This window comes from Arachis ipaensis, chromosome B3 (genome assembly GCF_059453495.1).
Source record: "Arachis ipaensis isolate K30076 ecotype BB chromosome B3, ASM5945349v1, whole genome shotgun sequence".
NCBI classification, from domain to species: domain Eukaryota; kingdom Viridiplantae; phylum Streptophyta; class Magnoliopsida; order Fabales; family Fabaceae; genus Arachis; species Arachis ipaensis.
This window is the reverse complement of record NC_142438.1, coordinates 71037075-71057439: the sequence shown is the minus strand read 5'-3', so window position 1 is coordinate 71057439 and position 20365 is coordinate 71037075. Positions and strand designations below refer to the sequence as shown.

Genomic DNA, 20365 nt, shown 5'->3' with positions numbered 1-20365 from the left:
TCTGAGATTACCCTTTTCAACAAAAACACCTGTTAGTTTGAAATTGATACTTAGCCTTTCGCCCGTTATTGAGCTAAGGCGTTCAGTAGACTTTTCGAAATATTTTGTGGGGATCAGACCTTCCTTAATACAGTTTGAATCTGCACCCGAGTCAAAGAGTGCAATGGTGTCGAAAACAAAATCTTTAACGACAATTTGGATATGAACACGATGTTTCATAAAAGAGAATACATTGATTATTCTCAGAATTTCTTATCCCTCGTTGTCGTCAGAAATTTTATTTTCTTGTTCCCTAGAACACTCTGTTTGATCAAGTTCATCACCAGATTCTCCCACTTGCATTAATTGAGAGAGAATATGTTGATGATTGTCTTGATTTCTCCTGATTTCTTGGATTTCTCTTTTGAGATTGTTGACTTCAGACTGGAGGTCCTGAATAGTTATGGGACGAATAACTTGTTTTTCTAATTTTTTGAAAATTGGTTTGACGTCATATTTATTGCTAAGGACCAAATTTTTGAGTTTTTTCTCCTTTTGTAAAGATCTTTTTAATTTCAAAAGGAAGTCTTTCTTTTGTTCTGAATTGTCAATAGCCTCAATAGCATCAAATAAGAGATCTTGGTCTTTGGATAAAACACCAATTTGCTTGACATCTGAATCTGATGATTCAATGTCATCGATTTCGATGTTATTGATATCATCCGAATATTCTTGGTCAGAATCATTTTCTGAACTTTCTAACAAAAGATTATTAATCTGTTCCTCAATCAAAGGATCAAGGTTTAGATTATTAATCTTTCCTTTTAACCGGCAGTATTTGCTAATATGTCCAGGTTTCTTACATGTATAGCAAATAATGGGGTTCTTTTGTGGGTAATTTTGGAAATTCTTTTGGAAACTCTTTTTATTTTTAGGTTTTTGAAAACCTTTTCTAGATCTTCTGAAATTCTTTTCAGGGTTAGGTTTAAAAACTTTTCGATTGGATAGTCTTTTGGATTTCTTAGGATGACAAGCAGGAAGACCGAATTGTTCACAGAAAGTTCCCAGATCAATACGATTTTGGGTTTTCTCTCGTGCAAGTTGCCTTTGGATTTTGTCATCTTGACAAATCTTTAAAGCAACTTTCTGGATGAAAGAAATCAGTTGACCATAACTTAGCTCGTCATAGGGTATTATGCCATTTGGAGTTAAGCTACGTATTTTGTCCCTTACTTTATCTCCCAGGGATTTTGCGAGTCCAGCAAGGAACTTTTCTTTCCAGAAAGGTTGTTGACTATCTTCCCTGGTATAAACCCTAGTAAGAAATGTGTCTTTATACCACCCAAAGTCAGACAGAGTTTTGCATCTGAGATTGGAAAGTAGCTCAGTAGAGCGATCTTTCCAAAGAGATGGATCACCAATGAAGTGGCTTGCTATGGTAAAGATTAGGGTGTTAACAGCATCGGGGATGGGTTCTCCGTCGTCTCCAATGATGGGTTCATTCTGATCGTTGACTTTTATGGCAGAAAAGATTGAGTGTTTCTGGTTATCAGAGAGGTAGTTATCCCACCATCCTTTGAGTTGGCCACTGAAACCGGAAACAATAACATTGGCTATTGCTTCTTCAGAAGTTTCATGGGCAGCTTGATAGGCTGTCCCTACCATAGTCATATGCTGAAGCATACTCATGATGTTATATTCAGTTTTGCCGTCTATGTTCCATTCATAGACATTATTGGCATTGAAGTTGACAAAACCTAGTTCCCTTTCTTCAAGAGCTAGGTCCGGAGCGGAAAAACGATTATAATTATATGCAGGGGGTTTGGTTAAACCCTTCCATTTGGTGAGAGAGTTGGTCAGAATAGGACTGATCTTGAGGGATGATTTGTGAGAATCATCGCTCTGTTCGGAGGAGGAGTCGTTGGACTCATGACAAAGGGCATTAACGGCTTTGGATGAGCGCATTTGAATACGAGAAGTAGACTCACCAGAGTTAGGAGTTTCAGGGACAGTAGAGAAACGGTTTAAAAGTTGGTCAATTTTTTGAATAACTTCTGAATCACCGGATTGTTGTTTTAAAATGGAAGTTTTAAGACTTTGCTTTGCTTTACTACTCATTTTAAAAGGTTTAAAAAGGGGTTTTTCAATACTTTTAGAAGTAGAGGCTTCAGAAATATTTTTCAAAGAAAAAGTAGATCCCGAAGATGAAAGGTTGTCACCCAGACATTGTAAAAATCTATTGGTGTAATTAGATTGTTCAATAAGATTTTTAATATCTTTTGGGGCGACAGCTTCATCAATATTTTTTGTTTTAAAAGGAGAAGCCATAACAGGGTTATGTCCTTCCGTGTTTGAGATAACAAAAGGTCCTTTTGGAGGAAACTCAGATCTAACTAAATTCCCATCTTTAACTTTCCAAGTTGAAATAACATTTGCTGAAAGCAAGTTTTCTTTGTTTTTGAAAGGATAAACCAGATTATTTTTTATGGAATAAGCATGAAACCATTCAAAGAAAGGAATATGCATCTTAACTTCTTTTAGAAAACTGTAATATTTTTCTTTGAATGATGCAATTTGAGCAGCTGTATGCGTACGTAAATACCATTCTCTGTGGAGGTCATATTCCTCAGATTCAAGGTTTTTACGTAAGGCTTCCCTATTTATGATAAATTATGTGCTACTCATTGGGCATTATTCACAGAAGAATATTGAGCACCATGCATAGATGAGTATGTTGGAGATTGAATGGAAGATTCTATCTCAATATCATCATCTGAATGCTTATCATCAGTTTGATAAACTGGTTGAGAAATGTTTGAATTATTTTGTAATCCCGAAATATTGATTTCAGAGTGTACGGGTTTTGAAAATTTTGAAAACTGAGATTGAGAGGTTACGGAAAAAGACCTTCTTGCTGAAGCAAAATCATTAGATGTCCCTGCTTCAGATCTGGAGGAAAAAGAGTTTCTTCTGTCGAAGAAAATTTCTACTTTCCCTGATTCATCCTGTTTTATTTCTCGTAAGAGAGGTGCTTGTCTAGGTTGTGTAGGGATAGCTCTGTCAATAGACCATGACTGGGGGAGATCAATTTCATCCCACCTTATGAGCCTTGGAATCATAACGTTGGCCTTTGTCATGTCAGTGACAAACAAAGTAGTTTCACGATCTTGGGATTTAAGAAGGACTCTAGAATTACAAGTGTTCAAGACCTTGTATTGAATCCTATAGATTAAAGCGGCTGGAATGGATCCTTCCTTCATGTTAAGACCATGAATTCGGATGTTTAGGAAGAGAGAGTCAAGAATATTGGTGTCTAATAGGCTGACCGTTTTGTTTGGAAAACAGTTGAAATAAACTGGACCATGTCCAAGACCTGTTTCAACTGTTCCGATAAGACACATGAGGATGGAAGCATTCAAGCCTTCTCGGATGAGTGGTTTGACTGCAACCTGGACACACCCTATGTGAAGATATCTGTAATGACGGGCACGTTCTCTGACAAAGTAGTTTCACGATCTTGGGATTTAAGAAGGACTCTAGAATTACAAGTGTTCAAGACCTTGTATTGAATCCTATAGATTAAAGCGGCTGGAATGGATCCTTCCTTCATGTTAAGACCATGAATTCGGATGTTTAGGAAGAGAGAGTCAAGAATATTGGTGTCTAATAGGCTGACCGTTTTGTTTGGAAAACAGTTGAAATAAACTGGACCATGTCCAAGACTTGTTTCAACTGTTCCGATAAGGGAGTCTTGGAAATCATTGTGTCTAATATCTCTAAGACACATGAGGATGGAAGCATTCAAGCCTTCTCGGATGAGTGGTTTGACTGCAACCTGGACACACCCTATGTGAAGATATCTGTAATGACGGGCACGTTCTCTGACAGATTGTTTGGTTAAGAGATGGAACTCCTCACCGGAATCTGGTCCTAGAGGAATATTATTTTCAGCGGTTTTGATGATATAGTCTGATTTTCTTTTGTTGTCATCAGGGACATAAAGCTCATCTTGGGGGATTTTGGGTATCTCCCAATTGTCGATGGCTTGATTGATATCTTCGAAGCAAACTTCTTCTTCAAAGATATTGTGTTTGGGAGAAAGTTCGTCAGGTCTAACTATTTTCTCAGTAAGAGGATTGGAGGAAGAATGGATTGGAGAGGTGGAGGAGGAAGATGGAGAAGAAAAAGAAAGGCGTCTAGAAAGAGAGCGGAAGAGCTTAGACATATTTCCATAAAATCTGATATCATTGCCCTCCTTTGGTTCAGAAGGAATATAAATATTATCACTAAACTATCACTCAAATTTTTGGATCTGGGATTTTAACTCTTTTTTTTTTTTGCAATCTCTAAATCCATAGTCACCAGGAGTTCTTACGTTTAGATCTTATCACTTTCAAGAACATCATCAAATTAGCCTTACTGCCCATCAACAAGGGTCTTACTGCTACAGTTCCCTTAAGTGATAAAAGTAAACAGCCTGTACTTCCAGATTTAAAGAGTGGTTGTTTTGATATATACCAAAAATAAGAACATGAACAGTAAACATAATTTCCAGATCCATGAACCTCAGAGACAGCTTAATGATAATATTAACACTCCTACTTCCCCATCAGGCTCTGATACCAGATGTCCCGAAGTGGATCAAGGAGGGAAAGGGGGAGAATGACAGAAAATGAAGTCAGTAAGAATGCAGTATGATAGATGCAAGAGCAAGAAAGTAAATATGAAGTTAGATGCGGCGGTAGTCCGCACGCATATGATTGTTAGTATGAAGTTAGATGTGGCGGTAGTCCGCACACATATGCAACTGCAGAAATGTAAATATGAAAACACGAAAATGAAGAACTGATTGAAAGTTTTATTGAATGATTGAAATAAAAGAAGAGGGAAGAAGAAGAGCTGGAGAGCTTACAAGGGAACTCTCAGAGTCTCTCTCTCTAACTTCTCTCTATTCTCTCTCAAATTGAAGGATGCCTCTTAATGAATACAAGGCTTCCTTATATAGCTGAAGATTCTACTGTTTCTACAGTACAGGTGAACATGACCGGCACCATTTCTACAGTACAAGTTAACAATGTTTTGTGATTACATGAAATTCGAAGATTAAAGACTAATTAAAGACTAATCTTCTCCTAGGTCAATTCCAAAGCAGTCGTCTTCATTCTGGTTATAACCGCTTGAGGATTCTGCCGAGGAAGTGGGATCATCTTTGTGTTTTCTGTCTTCTTCAATCATCTGCATGATTTGCTGAAGATTTTTTGCTAGGGTTTCTTTCGATTGAGCTCCTGCGAAGGCTGCAGCAATTTGGGCTTTTTGATTGAGGAACAAAGCAGTTTCTGGGTCTGAAATCTTTTGACTTTCAGGATTGGATTTGAACCATTCTCTGACCTTCTCTGGGTAGGCCATTGAGGCATCAAATTGAGACCACCATTTGACATAACCATGCCTTTGTAGGATTGGAAATGATTTGGGGTGGTTTGGTTTTGCATATCTGTATTGCCATGAGAATACCCATGCCAATGAAAATGTTGAGAAAAATTTTAACATTACAGGAACACATGTTTCCTGACTGTTAAACTTTGATTGAAAAAGTTTATACCCTTCATCTGTTGGTGAAGGTAAAATTTCTTGAATTGGTCCAAAGAAGTCCCACCATTGGTAGAACCAATTTGGAAAAACATAATTGGTTTTTCTTTTAAAGTAAATTAACCATGAATGTCTGAACTGAGTATTTTGAAACCAAAATACTTTAGTCCAGGCTTTCATGTAATCCCAATAATTAAAACCTATTGGGTCATAATTTTGAGAAAATTTTTGAATTTTGTTTAGGTTGTTTCCAAATTGCTTTGGGGACAAAATTCTGAGAATTTGGATAGTTGAATGGGTTATAAATTCAGATTGGTTTTATCCTTGTAATGTTTAATAGATACTGAGTCAGTATCTATTAAGATGAATTCGTAAAATTGGCGGGTTTTGTTGGGTGCTAAAGGCCTGAAGTGGAATCCAGTAGGGAAAATCTTTGGGATGACTTTGTTTGGAGAGCTATCCCAGAATTCAGGCTCTATGTGGATAATATTTGCGGTTTTGTTTGTAGACATGTAATTGGTTTGGGCTTTTTGAGTTTTGGTAGTGGTTGAGGATGTTTGGGGTGTTTGGTCCATGGGCTTTTCTTTTCCTGTTTGTATGACTGTTTTTCGATTGGCTACTTGGGATATCAATTGAGATAAGTCAATTTCTTCATCTGACTCACTGCATATGTCAGCCCATGATTTTTTGTTGAGTTTAGTGAGACCCTGGTCCTGTAAGGCAAGGAGGGTTTCGATTGGGATGACATAGTCTGCTTTGGATTGTTTGGCTTGGTTGTGTTTTGGTTCAATGGATTTTTGGGTGGGTTGTTGGGTAGATGACCCAGATTGTTGGGTGAGTTGTTGGGTAGATGACCCAGATTGTTGAGGTTGTTGGGTAGATGATTCCGTTGGGGTGTTAGACCCAGATCTTCTGATTGGCCCTGGTAGGGCTAGGCGAACGCCTCTGCCTCTTGCTGAGGCTAAGGTTGCCTTTTTAGGCATCGTCTGTTTGCTTATCTCCCTGCAAATATTCACGTGTGAGAAAGTCAGGGAGAGAGTTTGAGTTGCCCTTGATGTACTCAATATCAAAATCAAAGATGCTTAAAATAGCTTGCCACCTGGCAAACACTTGTTTTGATGCATGATTTTTAACATCGTTTTGTAAAACATCTTTGGCCGATTTACAATCAACTCGAACTAAAAATTTTTGATTGAGTAAGTCAGATTGAAATTTTGTGATGCATAAGACAATGGCTAAAATTTCTTTTTTGATAGTGGAATATTTTTGTTGAGTACTATTCCAATGTTTGGATGTAAATGCAATGATACATTCTTTATCATGCAATTTTTGTTTTAGGATACCGCCATATCCTAAATCTGATGCATCTGTTTCTACTATTTTAAATGCATGAGGAACAGGTAAGTAAAGACAGGGAAGATTGCGGACTTTGGTTTTAAGGAACCTGATAATATCAGAATGTTTTTCTGTCCAAGGTGGAGGATTTTTCCTAAGCCTATCATGGAGAGGCTTAATGAGTTTGTTAAGATTTGGGATGAAATCCGAGACATAATTGAGACATCCTAGAAACCTCTGGAGCTGAGGTTTATCAAGGATATAATCTGGAAACTTTTCTACAAACAAAATTGATCTTTCAATTGGAGTTATAGTGCCTTGGAAGATTATATGACCAAGGAAACGGATTTTTGTTTGTAAGAGAACAATTTTTGACTTAGAGACAGCAAGACTGTTTTTTTGGATGATGTACATAAAAGTTTTAACATGCTTGAAATGTTCATGTAAAGTTTGGGAAAAGATTAAAACATCATCAATGTAAACGATTGCAAAATTTGAATATGGATTGAAAATGTCATTCATAATTTTTTGAAATTCAGATGGGGCATTTTTCAGACCAAAAGGCATTACATTCCATTCATATGTCCAAATGGAACTGTAAATGCTGTTTTGTATTGGTCTGATTCGGTGATTTGGATCTGCCAAAAATCGGATTTCATATCAAATTTTGAAAAAATGTCTGCAGAGTTTAATCTATTAAGAAAATCCTTTTTGTTTGGGATGGGATAACGAATCCATTGTAAGGCTTCATTCAGTGGTTTGTAATTGATGACAAGCCTAGGAGTTCCTCGTTCTATTTCAGCTTGCTTATTAAAATAAAAAGCAAAGCAAGACCAAGGACTCTTGCTAGGACGAATTAAGCCTTTATCCAAAAGATCTTTTATTTCTTTTTGACAATGCTGCAAAAGCTGCTCATTCATTTGAATTGGGCGGGCTTTTGTAGGGATCTTTGATTCTTTGAAATTCTTTTCATAGGGAAGATCAACAACGTGTTCTTTCCTATTCCAGAAAGTATGAGGCAAATCCGAACAAATAGACTTCTCAATTCGGTTTAAAAGGTTCTTGATTTTGTCTTGAATCTTTGGTTGGGAGAGTTGGGATTCAAGGGTTTTAAAAGAGATTTCTTCTTTCAAAAAACAAATCTGTTTTGTCTTAGATTCAATTAGGTTTAAAGATTTTTGTTTTGGTGAATCTAAGAACTCAAAGAAGGTTACCTGTCCTCCCACAAAAGAGGTAAGTCCTGGAAAATCTGCTAGGTAAAGAAACAAAAGGATTATGAAAGGTGTCCCCAAGACTACATCATTTTTGATATCTTTTGCAATAATAAATTCGGTGGGAATTCTGAGATTACCCTTTTCAACAAAAACACCTGTTAGTTTGAAATTGATACTTAGCCTTTCGCCCGTTATTGAGCTAAGGCGTTCAGTAGACTTTTCGAAATATTTTGTGGGGATCAGACCTTCCTTAATACAGTTTGAATCTGCACCCGAGTCAAAGAGTGCAATGGTGTCGAAAACAAAATCTTTAACGACAATTTGGATATGAACACGATGTTTCATAAAAGAGAATACATTGATTATTCTCAGAATTTCTTATCCCTCGTTGTCGTCAGAAATTTTATTTTCTTGTTCCCTAGAACACTCTGTTTGATCAAGTTCATCACCAGATTCTCCCACTTGCATTAATTGAGAGAGAATATGTTGATGATTGTCTTGATTTCTCCTGATTTCTTGGATTTCTCTTTTGAGATTGTTGACTTCAGACTGGAGGTCCTGAATAGTTATGGGACGAATAACTTGTTTTTCTAATTTTTTGAAAATTGGTTTGACGTCATATTTATTGCTAAGGACCAAATTTTTGAGTTTTTTCTCCTTTTGTAAAGATCTTTTTAATTTCAAAAGGAAGTCTTTCTTTTGTTCTGAATTGTCAATAGCCTCAATAGCATCAAATAAGAGATCTTGGTCTTTGGATAAAACACCAATTTGCTTGACATCTGAATCTGATGATTCAATGTCATCGATTTCGATGTTATTGATATCATCCGAATATTCTTGGTCAGAATCATTTTCTGAACTTTCTAACAAAAGATTATTAATCTGTTCCTCAATCAAAGGATCAAGGTTTAGATTATTAATCTTTCCTTTTAACCGGCAGTATTTGCTAATATGTCCAGGTTTCTTACATGTATAGCAAATAATGGGGTTCTTTTGTGGGTAATTTTGGAAATTCTTTTGGAAACTCTTTTCATTTTTAGGTTTTTGAAAACCTTTTCTAGATCTTCTGAAATTCTTTTCAGGGTTAGGTTTAAAAACTTTTCGATTGGATGGTCTTTTGGATTTCTTAGGATGACAAGTAGGAAGACCGAATTGTTCACAGAAAGTTCCCAGATCAATACGATTTTGGGTTTTCTCTCGTGCAAGTTGCCTTTGGATTTTGTCATCTTGACAAATCTTTAAAGCAACTTTCTGGATGAAAGAAATCAGTTGACCATAACTTAGCTCGTCATAGGGTATTATGCCATTTGGAGTTAAGCTACGTATTTTGTCCCTTACTTTATCTCCCAGGGATTTTGGGAGTCCAGCAAGGAACTTTTCTTTCCAGAAAGGTTGTTGACTATCTTCCCTGGTATAAACCCTAGTAAGAAAGGTGTCTTTATACCTCCCAAAGTCAGACAGAGTTTTGCATCTGAGATTGGAAAGTAGCTCAGCAGAGCGATCTTTCCAAAGAGATGGATCACCAATGAAGTGGCTTGCTATGGTAAAGATTAGGGTGTTAACAGCATCGGGGATGGGTTCTCCGTCGTCTCCAATGATGGGTTCATTCTGATCGTTGACTTTATGGCAGAAAAGATTGAGTGTTTCTGGTTATCAGAGAGGTAGTTATCCCACCATCCTTTCAGTTGGCCACTGAAACCGGAAATAATAACATTGGCTATTGCTTCTTCAGAAGTTTCATGGGCAGCTTGATAGGCTGTCCCTACCATAGTCATATGCTGAAGCATACTCATGATGTTATATTCAGTTTTGCCGTCTATGTTCCATTCATAGACATTATTGGCATTGAAACTGACAAAACCTAGTTCCCTTTCTTCAAGAGCTAGGTCCGGAGCGGAAAAATGATTATAATTATATGCAGAGGGTTTGGTTAAATCCTTCCATTTGGTGAGAGAGTTGGTCAGAATAGGACTGATCTTGAGGGATGATTTGTGAGAATCATCGCTCTGTTCGGAGAAGGAGTCGTTGGACTCATGACAAAGGGCATTAACGGCTTTGGATGAGCGCATTTGAATACGAGAAGTAGACTCACCAGAGTTAGGAGTTTCAGGGACAGTAGAGAAACGGTTTAAAAGTTGGTCAATTTTTTGAATAACTTCTGAATCACCGGATTGTTGTTTTAAAATGGAAGTTTTAAGACTTTGCTTTGCTTTACTACTCATTTTAAAAGGTTTAAAAAGGGGTTTTTCAATACTTTTAGAAGTAGAGGCTTCAGAAATATTTTTCAAAGAAAAAGTAGATCCCGAAGATGAAAGGTTGTCACCCAGACATTGTAAAAATCTATTGGTGTAATTAGATTGTTCAATAAGATTTTTAATATCTTTTGGGGCGACAGCTTCATCAATATTTTTTGTTTTAAAAGGAGAAGCCATAACAGGGTTATGTCCTTCCGTGTTTGAGATAACAAAAGGTCCTTTTGGAGGAAACTCAGATCTAACTAAATTCCCATCTTTAACTTTCCAAGTTGAAATAACATTTGCTGAAAGCAAGTTTTCTTTGTTTTTGAAAGGATAAACCAGATTATTTTTTATGGAATAAGCATGAAACCATTCAAAGAAAGGAATATGCATCTTAACTTCTTTTAGAAAACTGTAATATTTTTCTTTGAATGATGCAATTTGAGCAGCTGTATGCGTACGTAAATACCATTCTCTGTGGAGGTCATATTCCTCAGATTCAAGGTTTTTACGTAAGGCTTCCCTATTTATGATAAATTATGTGCTACTCATTGGGCATTATTCACAGAAGAATATTGAGCACCATGCATAGATGAGTATGTTGGAGATTGAATGGAAGATTCTATCTCAATATCATCATCTGAATGCTTATCATCAGTTTGATAAACTGGTTGAGAAATGTTTGAATTATTTTGTAATCCTGAAATATTGATTTCAGAGTGTACGGGTTTTGAAAATTTTGAAAACTGAGATTGAGAGGTTACGGAAAAAGACCTTCTTGCTGAAGCAAAATCATTAGATGTCCCTGCTTCAGATCTGGAGGAAAAAGAGTTTCTTCTGTCGAAGAAAATTTCTACTTTCCCTGATTCATCCTGTTTTATTTCTCGTAAGAGAGGTGCTTGTCTAGGTTGTGTAGGGATAGCTCTGTCAATAGACCATGACTGGGGGAGATCAATTTCATCCCACCTTATGAGCCTTGGAATCATAACGTTGGCCTTTGTCATGTCAGTGACAAACAAAGTAGTTTCACGATCTTGGGATTTAAGAAGGACTCTAGAATTACAAGTGTTCAAGACCTTGTATTGAATCCTATAGATTAAAGCGGCTGGAATGGATCCTTCCTTCATGTTAAGACCATGAATTCGGATGTTTAGGAAGAGAGAGTCAAGAATATTGGTGTCTAATAGGCTGACCGTTTTGTTTGGAAAACAGTTGAAATAAACTGGACCATGTCCAAGACTTGTTTCAACTGTTCCGATAAGACACATGAGGATGGAAGCATTCAAGCCTTCTCGGATGAGTGGTTTGACTGCAACCTGGACACACCCTATGTGAAGATATCTGTAATGACGGGCACGTTCTCTGACAAAGTAGTTTCACGATCTTGGGATTTAAGAAGGACTCTAGAATTACAAGTGTTCAAGACCTTGTATTGAATCCTATAGATTAAAGCGGCTGGAATGGATCCTTCCTTCATGTTAAGACCATGAATTCGGATGTTTAGGAAGAGAGAGTCAAGAATATTGGTGTCTAATAGGCTGACCGTTTTGTTTGGAAAACAGTTGAAATAAACTGGACCATGTCCAAGACTTGTTTCAACTGTTCCGATAAGGGAGTCTTGGAAATCATTGTGTCTAATATCTCTAAGACACATGAGGATGGAAGCATTCAAGCCTTCTCGGATGAGTGGTTTGACTGCAACCTGGACACACCCTATGTGAAGATATCTGTAATGACGGGCACGTTCTCTGACAGATTGTTTGGTTAAGAGATGGAACTCCTCACCGGAATCTGGTCCTAGAGGAATATTATTTTCAGCGATTTTGATGATATAGTCTGATTTTCTTTTGTTGTCATCAGGGACATAAAGCTCATCTTGGGGGATTTTGGGTATCTCCCAATTGTCGATGGCTTGATTGATATCTTCGAAGCAAACTTCTTCTTCAAAGATATTGTGTTTGGGAGAAAGTTCGTCAGGTCTAACTATTTTCTCAGTAAGAGGATTGGAGGAAGAATGGATTGGAGAGGTGGAGGAGGAAGATGGAGAAGAAAAAGAAAGGCGTCTAGAAAGAGAGCGGAAGAGCTTAGACATATTTCCATAAAATCTGATATCATTGCCCTCCTTTGGTTCAGAAGGAATATAAATATTATCACTAAACTATCACTCAAATTTTTGGATCTGGGGTTTTAACTCTTTTTTTTTTTTGCAATCTCTAAATCCATAGTCACCAGGAGTTCTTACGTTTGGATCTTATCACTTTCAAGAACATCATCAAATTAGCCTTACTGCCCATCAACAAGGGTCTTACTGCTACAGTTCCCTTAAGTGATAAAAGTAAACAGCCTGTACTTCCAGATTTAAAGAGTGGTTGTTTTGATATATACCAAAAATAAGAACATGAACAGTAAACATAATTTCCAGATCCATGAACCTCAGAGACAGCTTAATGATAATATTAACACTCCTACTTCCCCATCAGGCTCTGATACCAGATGTCCCGAAGTGGATCAAGGAGGGAAAGGGGGAGAATGACAGAAAATGAAGTCAGTAAGAATGCAGTATGATAGATGCAAGAGCAAGAAAGTAAATATGAAGTTAGATGCGGCGGTAGTCCGCACGCATATGATTGTTAGTATGAAGTTAGATGTGGCGGTAGTCCGCACACATATGCAACTGCAGAAATGTAAATATGAAAACACGAAAATGAAGAACTGATTGAAAGTTTTATTGAATGATTGAAATAAAAGAAGAGGGAAGAAGAAGAGCTGGAGAGCTTACAAGGGAACTCTCAGAGTCTCTCTCTCTAACTTCTCTCTATTCTCTCTCAAATTGAAGGATGCCTCTTAATGAATACAAGGCTTCCTTATATAGCTGAAGATTCTACTGTTTCTACAGTACAGGTGAACATGACCGGCACCATTTCTACAGTACAAGTTAACAATGTTTTGTGATTACATGAAATTCGAAGATTAAAGACTAATTAAAGACTAATCTTCTCCTAGGTCAATTCCAAAGCAGTCGTCTTCATTCTGGTTATAACCGCTTGAGGATTCTGCCGAGGAAGTGGGATCATCTTTGTGTTTTCTGTCTTCTTCAATCATCTGCATGATTTGCTGAAGATTTTTTGCTAGGGTTTCTTTCGATTGAGCTCCTGCGAAGGCTGCAGCAATTTGGGCTTTTTGATTGAGGAACAAAGCAGTTTCTGGGTCTGAAATCTTTTGACTTTCAGGATTGGATTTGAACCATTCTCTGACCTTCTCTGGGTAGGCCATTGAGGCATCAAATTGAGACCACCATTTGACATAACCATGCCTTTGTAGGATTGGAAATGATTTGGGGTGGTTTGGTTTTGCATATCTGTATTGCCATGAGAATACCCATGCCAATGAAAATGTTGAGAAAAATTTTAACATTACAGGAACACATGTTTCCTGACTGTTAAACTTTGATTGAAAAAGTTTATACCCTTCATCTGTTGGTGAAGGTAAAATTTCTTGAATTGGTCCAAAGAAGTCCCACCATTGGTAGAACCAATTTGGAAAAACATAATTGGTTTTTCTTTTAAAGTAAATTAACCATGAATGTCTGAACTGAGTATTTTGAAACCAAAATACTTTAGTCCAGGCTTTCATGTAATCCCAATAATTAAAACCTATTGGGTCATAATTTTGAGAAAATTTTTGAATTTTGTTTAGGTTGTTTCCAAATTGCTTTGGGGACAAAATTCTGAGAATTTGGATAGTTGAATGGGTTATAAATTCAGATTGATTTTATCCTTGTAATGTTTAATAGATACTGAGTCAGTATCTATTAAGATGAATTCGTAAAATTGGCGGGTTTTGTTGGGTGCTAAAGGCCTGAAGTGGAATCCAGTAGGGAAAATCTTTGGGATGACTTTGTTTGGAGAGCTATCCCAGAATTCAGGCTCTATGTGGATAATATTTGCGGTTTTGTTTGTAGACATGTAATTGGTTTGGGCTTTTTGAGTTTTGGTAGTGGTTGAGGATGTTTGGGGTGTTTGGTCCATGGGCTTTTCTTTTCCTGTTTGTATGACTGTTTTTCGATTGGCTACTTGGGATATCAATTGAGATAAGTCAATTTCTTCATCTGACTCACTGCATATGTCAGCCCATGATTTTTTGTTGAGTTTAGTGAGACCCTGGTCCTGTAAGGCAAGGAGGGTTTCGATTGGGATGGCATAGTCTGCTTTGGATTGTTTGGCTTGGTTGTGTTTTGGTTCAATGGATTTTTGGGTGGGTTGTTGGGTAGATGACCCAGATTGTTGGGTGAGTTGTTGGGTAGATGACCCAGATTGTTGAGGTTGTTGGGTAGATGATTCCGTTGGGGTGTTAGACCCAGATCTTCTGATTGGCCCTGGTAGGGCTAGGCGAACGCCTCTGCCTCTTGCTGAGGCTAAGGTTGCCTTTTTAGGCATCGTCTGTTTGCTTATCTCCCTGCAAATATTCACGTGTGAGAAAGTCAGGGAGAGAGTTTGAGTTGCCCTTGATGTACTCAATATCAAAATCAAAGATGCTTAAAATAGCTTGCCACCTGGCAAACACTTGTTTTGATGCATGATTTTTAACATCGTTTTGTAAAACATCTTTGGCCGATTTACAATCAACTCGAACTAAAAATTTTTGATTGAGTAAGTCAGATTGAAATTTTGTGATGCATAAGACAATGGCTAAAATTTCTTTTTTGATAGTGGAATATTTTTGTTGAGTACTATTCCAATGTTTGGATGTAAATGCAATGATACATTCTTTATCATGCAATTTTTGTTTTAGGATACCGCCATATCCTAAATCTGATGCATCTGTTTCTACTATTTTAAATGCATGAGGAACAGGTAAGTAAAGACAGGGAAGATTGCGGACTTTAGTTTTAAGGAACCTGATAATATCAGAATGTTTTTCTGTCCAAGGTGGAGGATTTTTCCTAAGCCTATCATGGAGAGGCTTAATGAGTTTGTTAAGATTTGGGATGAAATCCGAGACATAATTGAGACATCCTAGAAACCTCTGGAGCTGAGGTTTATCAAGGATATAATCTGGAAACTTTTCTACAAACAAAATTGATCTTTCAATTGGAGTTATAGTGCCTTGGAAGATTATATGACCAAGGAAACGGATTTTTGTTTGTAAGAGAACAATTTTTGACTTAGAGACAGCAAGACTGTTTTTTTGGATGATGTACATAAAAGTTTTAACATGCTTGAAATGTTCATGTAAAGTTTGGGAAAAGATTAAAACATCATCAATGTAAACGATTGCAAAATTTGAATATGGATTGAAAATGTCATTCATAATTTTTTGAAATTCAGATGGGGCATTTTTCAGACCAAAAGGCATTACATTCCATTCATATGTCCAAATGGAACTGTAAATGCTGTTTTGTATTGGTCTGATTCGGTGATTTGGATCTGCCAAAAATCGGATTTCATATCAAATTTTGAAAAAATGTCTGCAGAGTTTAATCTATTAAGAAAATCCTTTTTGTTTGGGATGGGATAACGAATCCATTGTAAGGCTTCATTCAGTGGTTTGTAATTGATGACAAGCCTAGGAGTTCCTCGTTCTATTTCAGCTTGCTTATTAAAATAAAAAGCAGAGCAAGACCAAGGACTCTTGCTAGGACGAATTAAGCCTTTATCCAAAAGATCTTTTATTTCTTTTTGACAATGCTGCAAAAGCTGCTCATTCATTTGAATTGGGCGGGCTTTTGTAGGGATCTTTGATTCTTTGAAATTCTTTTCATAGGGAAGATCAACAACGTGTTCTTTCCTATTCCAGAAAGTATGAGGCAAATCCGAACAAATAGACTTCTCAATTCGGTTTAAAAGGTTCTTGATTTTGTCTTGAATCTTTGGTTGGGAGAGTTGGGATTCAAGGGTTTTAAAAGAGATTTCTTCTTTCAAAAAACAAATCTGTTTTGTCTTAGATTCAATTAGGTTTAAAGATTTTTGTTTTGGTGAATCTAAGAACTCAAAGAAGGTTACCTGTCCTCCCACAAAAGAGGTAAGTCCTGGAAAATCTGCTAGGTAAAGAAACAAAAGGATTATGAAAGGTGTCCCCAAGACTACATCATTTTTGATATCTTTTGCAATAATAAATTCGGTGGGAATTCTGAGATTACCCTTTTCAACAAAAACACCTGTTAGTTTGAAATTGATACTTAGCCTTTCGCCCGTTATTGAGCTAAGGCGTTCAGTAGACTTTTCGAAATATTTTGTGGGGATCAGACCTTCCTTAATACAGTTTGAATCTGCACCCGAGTCAAAGAGTGCAATGGTGTCGAAAACAAAATCTTTAACGACAATTTGGATATGAACACGATGTTTCATAAAAGAGAATACATTGATTATTCTCAGAATTTCTTATCCCTCGTTGTCGTCAGAAATTTTATTTTCTTGTTCCCTAGAACACTCTGTTTGATCAAGTTCATCACCAGATTCTCCCACTTGCATTAATTGAGAGAGAATATGTTGATGATTGTCTTGATTTCTCCTGATTTCTTGGATTTCTCTTTTGAGATTGTTGACTTCAGACTGGAGGTCCTGAATAGTTATGGGACGAATAACTTGTTTTTCTAATTTTTTGAAAATTGGTTTGACGTCATATTTATTGCTAAGGACCAAATTTTTGAGTTTTTTCTCCTTTTGTAAAGATCTTTTTAATTTCAAAAGGAAGTCTTTCTTTTGTTCTGAATTGTCAATAGCCTCAATAGCATCAAATAAGAGATCTTGGTCTTTGGATAAAACACCAATTTGCTTGACATCTGAATCTGATGATTCAATGTCATCGATTTCGATGTTATTGATATCATCCGAATATTCTTGGTCAGAATCATTTTCTGAACTTTCTAACAAAAGATTATTAATCTGTTCCTCAATCAAAGGATCAAGGTTTAGATTATTAATCTTTCCTTTTAACCGGCAGTATTTGCTAATATGTCCAGGTTTCTTACATGTATAGCAAATAATGGGGTTCTTTTGTGGGTAATTTTGGAAATTCTTTTGGAAACTCTTTTTATTTTTAGGTTTTTGAAAACCTTTTCTAGATCTTCTGAAATTCTTTTCAGGGTTAGGTTTAAAAACTTTTCGATTGGATAGTCTTTTGGATTTCTTAGGATGACAAGCAGGAAGACCGAATTGTTCACAGAAAGTTCCCAGATCAATACGATTTTGGGTTTTCTCTCGTGCAAGTTGCCTTTGGATTTTGTCATCTTGACAAATCTTTAAAGCAACTTTCTGGATGAAAGAAATCAGTTGACCATAACTTAGCTCGTCATAGGGTATTATGCCATTTGGAGTTAAGCTACGTATTTTGTCCCTTACTTTATCTCCCAGGGATTTTGCGAGTCCAGCAAGGAACTTTTCTTTCCAGAAAGGTTGTTGACTATCTTCCCTGGTATAAACCCTAGTAAGAAATGTGTCTTTATACCACCCAAAGTCAGACAGAGTTTTGCATCTGAGATTGGAAAGTAGCTCAGTAGAGCGATCTTTCCAAAGAGATGGATCACCAATGAAGTGGCTTGCTATGGTAAAGATTAGGGTGTTAACAACATCGGGGATGGGTTCTCCGTCGTCTCCAATGATGGGTTCATTCTGATCGTTGACTTTTATGGCAGAAAAGATTGAGTGTTTCTGGTTATCAGAGAGGTAGTTATCCCACCATCCTTTGAGTTGGCCACTGAAACCGGAAACAATAACATTGGCTATTGCTTCTTCAGAAGTTTCATGGGCAGCTTGATAGGCTGTCCCTACCATAGTCATATGCTGAAGCATACTCATGATGTTATATTCAGTTTTGCCGTCTATGTTCCATTCATAGACATTATTGGCATTGAAGCTGACAAAACCTAGTTCCCTTTCTTCAAGAGCTAGGTCCGGAGCGGAAAAACGATTATAATTATATGCAGGGGGTTTGGTTAAACCCTTCCATTTGGTGAGAGAGTTGGTCAGAATAGGACTGATCTTGAGGGATGATTTGTGAGAATCATCGCTCTGTTCGGAGGAGGAGTCGTTGGACTCATGACAAAGGGCATTAACGGCTTTGGATGAGCGCATTTGAATACGAGAAGTAGACTCACCAGAGTTAGGAGTTTCAGGGACAGTAGAGAAACGGTTTAAAAGTTGGTCAATTTTTTGAATAACTTCTGAATCACCGGATTGTTGTTTTAAAATGGAAGTTTTAAGACTTTGCTTTGCTTTACTACTCATTTTAAAAGGTTTAAAAAGGGGTTTTTCAATACTTTTAGAAGTAGAGGCTTCAGAAATATTTTTCAAAGAAAAAGTAGATCCCGAAGATGAAAGGTTGTCACCCAGACATTGTAAAAATCTATTGGTGTAATTAGATTGTTCAATAAGATTTTTAATATCTTTTGGGGCGACAGCTTCATCAATATTTTTTGTTTTAAAAGGAGAAGCCATAACAGGGTTATGTCCTTCCGTGTTTGAGATAACAAAAGGTCCTTTTGGAGGAAACTCAGATCTAACTAAATTCCCATCTTTAACTTTCCAAGTTGAAATAACATTTGCTGAAAGCAAGTTTTCTTTGTTTTTGAAAGGATAAACCAGATTATTTTTTATGGAATAAGCATGAAACCATTCAAAGAAAGGAATATGCATCTTAACTTCTTTTAGAAAACTGTAATATTTTTCTTTGAATGATGCAATTTGAGCAGCTGTATGCGTACGTAAATACCATTCTCTGTGGAGGTCATATTCCTCAGATTCAAGGTTTTTACGTAAGGCTTCCCTATTTATGATAAATTCTGTGCTACTCATTGGGCATTATTCACAGAAGAATATTGAGCACCATGCATAGATGAGTATGTTGGAGATTGAATGGAAGATTCTATCTCAATATCATCATCTGAATGCTTATCATCAGTTTGATAAATTGTTTGAGAAATGTTTGAATTATTTTGTAATCCCGAAATATTGATTTCAGAGTGTACGGGTTTTGAAAATTTTGAAAACTGAGATTGAGAGGTTACGGAAAAAGACCTTCTTACTGAAGCAAAATCATTAGATGTCCCTGCTTCAGATCTGGAGGAAAAAGAGTTTCTTCTGTCGAAGAAAATTTCTACTTTCCCTGATTCATCCTGTTTTATTTCTCGTAAGAGAGGTGCTTGTCTAGGTTGTGTAGGGATAGCTCTGTCAATAGACCATGACTGGGGGAGATCAATTTCATCCCACCTTATGAGCCTTGGAATCATAACGTTGGCCTTTGTCATGTCAGTGACAAACAAAGTAGTTTCACGATCTTGGGATTTAAGAAGGACTCTAGAATTACAAGTGTTCAAGACCTTGTGTTGAATCCTATAGATTAAAGCGGCTGGAATGGATCCTTCCTTCATGTTAAGACCATGAATTCGGATGTTTAGGAAGAGAGAGTCAAGAATGTTGGTGTCTAACAGGCTGACCGTTTTGTTTGGAAAACAGTTGAAATAAACTGGACCATGTCCAAGACTTGTTTCAACTGTTCCGATAAGGGAGTCTTGGAAATCATTGTGTCTAATATCTCTAAGACACATGAGGATGGAAGCATTCAAGCCTTCTCGGATGAGTGGTTTGACTGCAACTTGGACACACCCTATGTGAAGATATCTATAGTGACGGGCATGTTCTCTGACAGATTGTTTGGTTAAGAGATGGAACTCCTCACCGGAATCTGGTCCTAGAGGAATATTATTTTCAGCGGTTTTGATGATATAGTCTGATTTTCTTTTGTTGTCATCAGGGACATGAAGCTCATCTTGGGGATTTTGGGTATCTCCCAATTGTCGATGGCTTGATTGATATCTTCGAAGCAAACTTCTTCAAAGATATTGTGTCTGGGAGAAAGTTCGTAATGTCTAACTATTTTCTCAGTAAGGGGATTGGAGGAAGAATGGATTGGAGAGGTGGAGGAGGAAGATGGAGAAGAAAAAGAAAGGCGTCTAGAAAGAGAGCGGAAGAGCTTAGACATATTTCCAGAAAATCTGATATCATTGCCCTCCTTTGG

General features: G+C 37.0%; 1 protein-coding gene and 1 pseudogene across 1 annotated transcript; both read right to left on the bottom strand.

Annotated features, from left to right (window-relative positions):
* Nucleotides 1-252: 252 nt before the first annotated feature.
* Nucleotides 253-2664, bottom strand: LOC148571066 (uncharacterized; annotated as a pseudogene).
* A 14067-nt stretch (nucleotides 2665-16731) lies between these two features.
* Nucleotides 16732-19143, bottom strand: LOC148571065 (uncharacterized). Its single transcript, XM_088507201.1, has one exon. The coding sequence runs from the start codon at nucleotides 19141-19143 to the stop codon at nucleotides 16732-16734; it is 2412 nt and encodes an 803-aa protein (XP_088363327.1).
* Between the last annotated feature and the right edge of the window lie 1222 nt (nucleotides 19144-20365).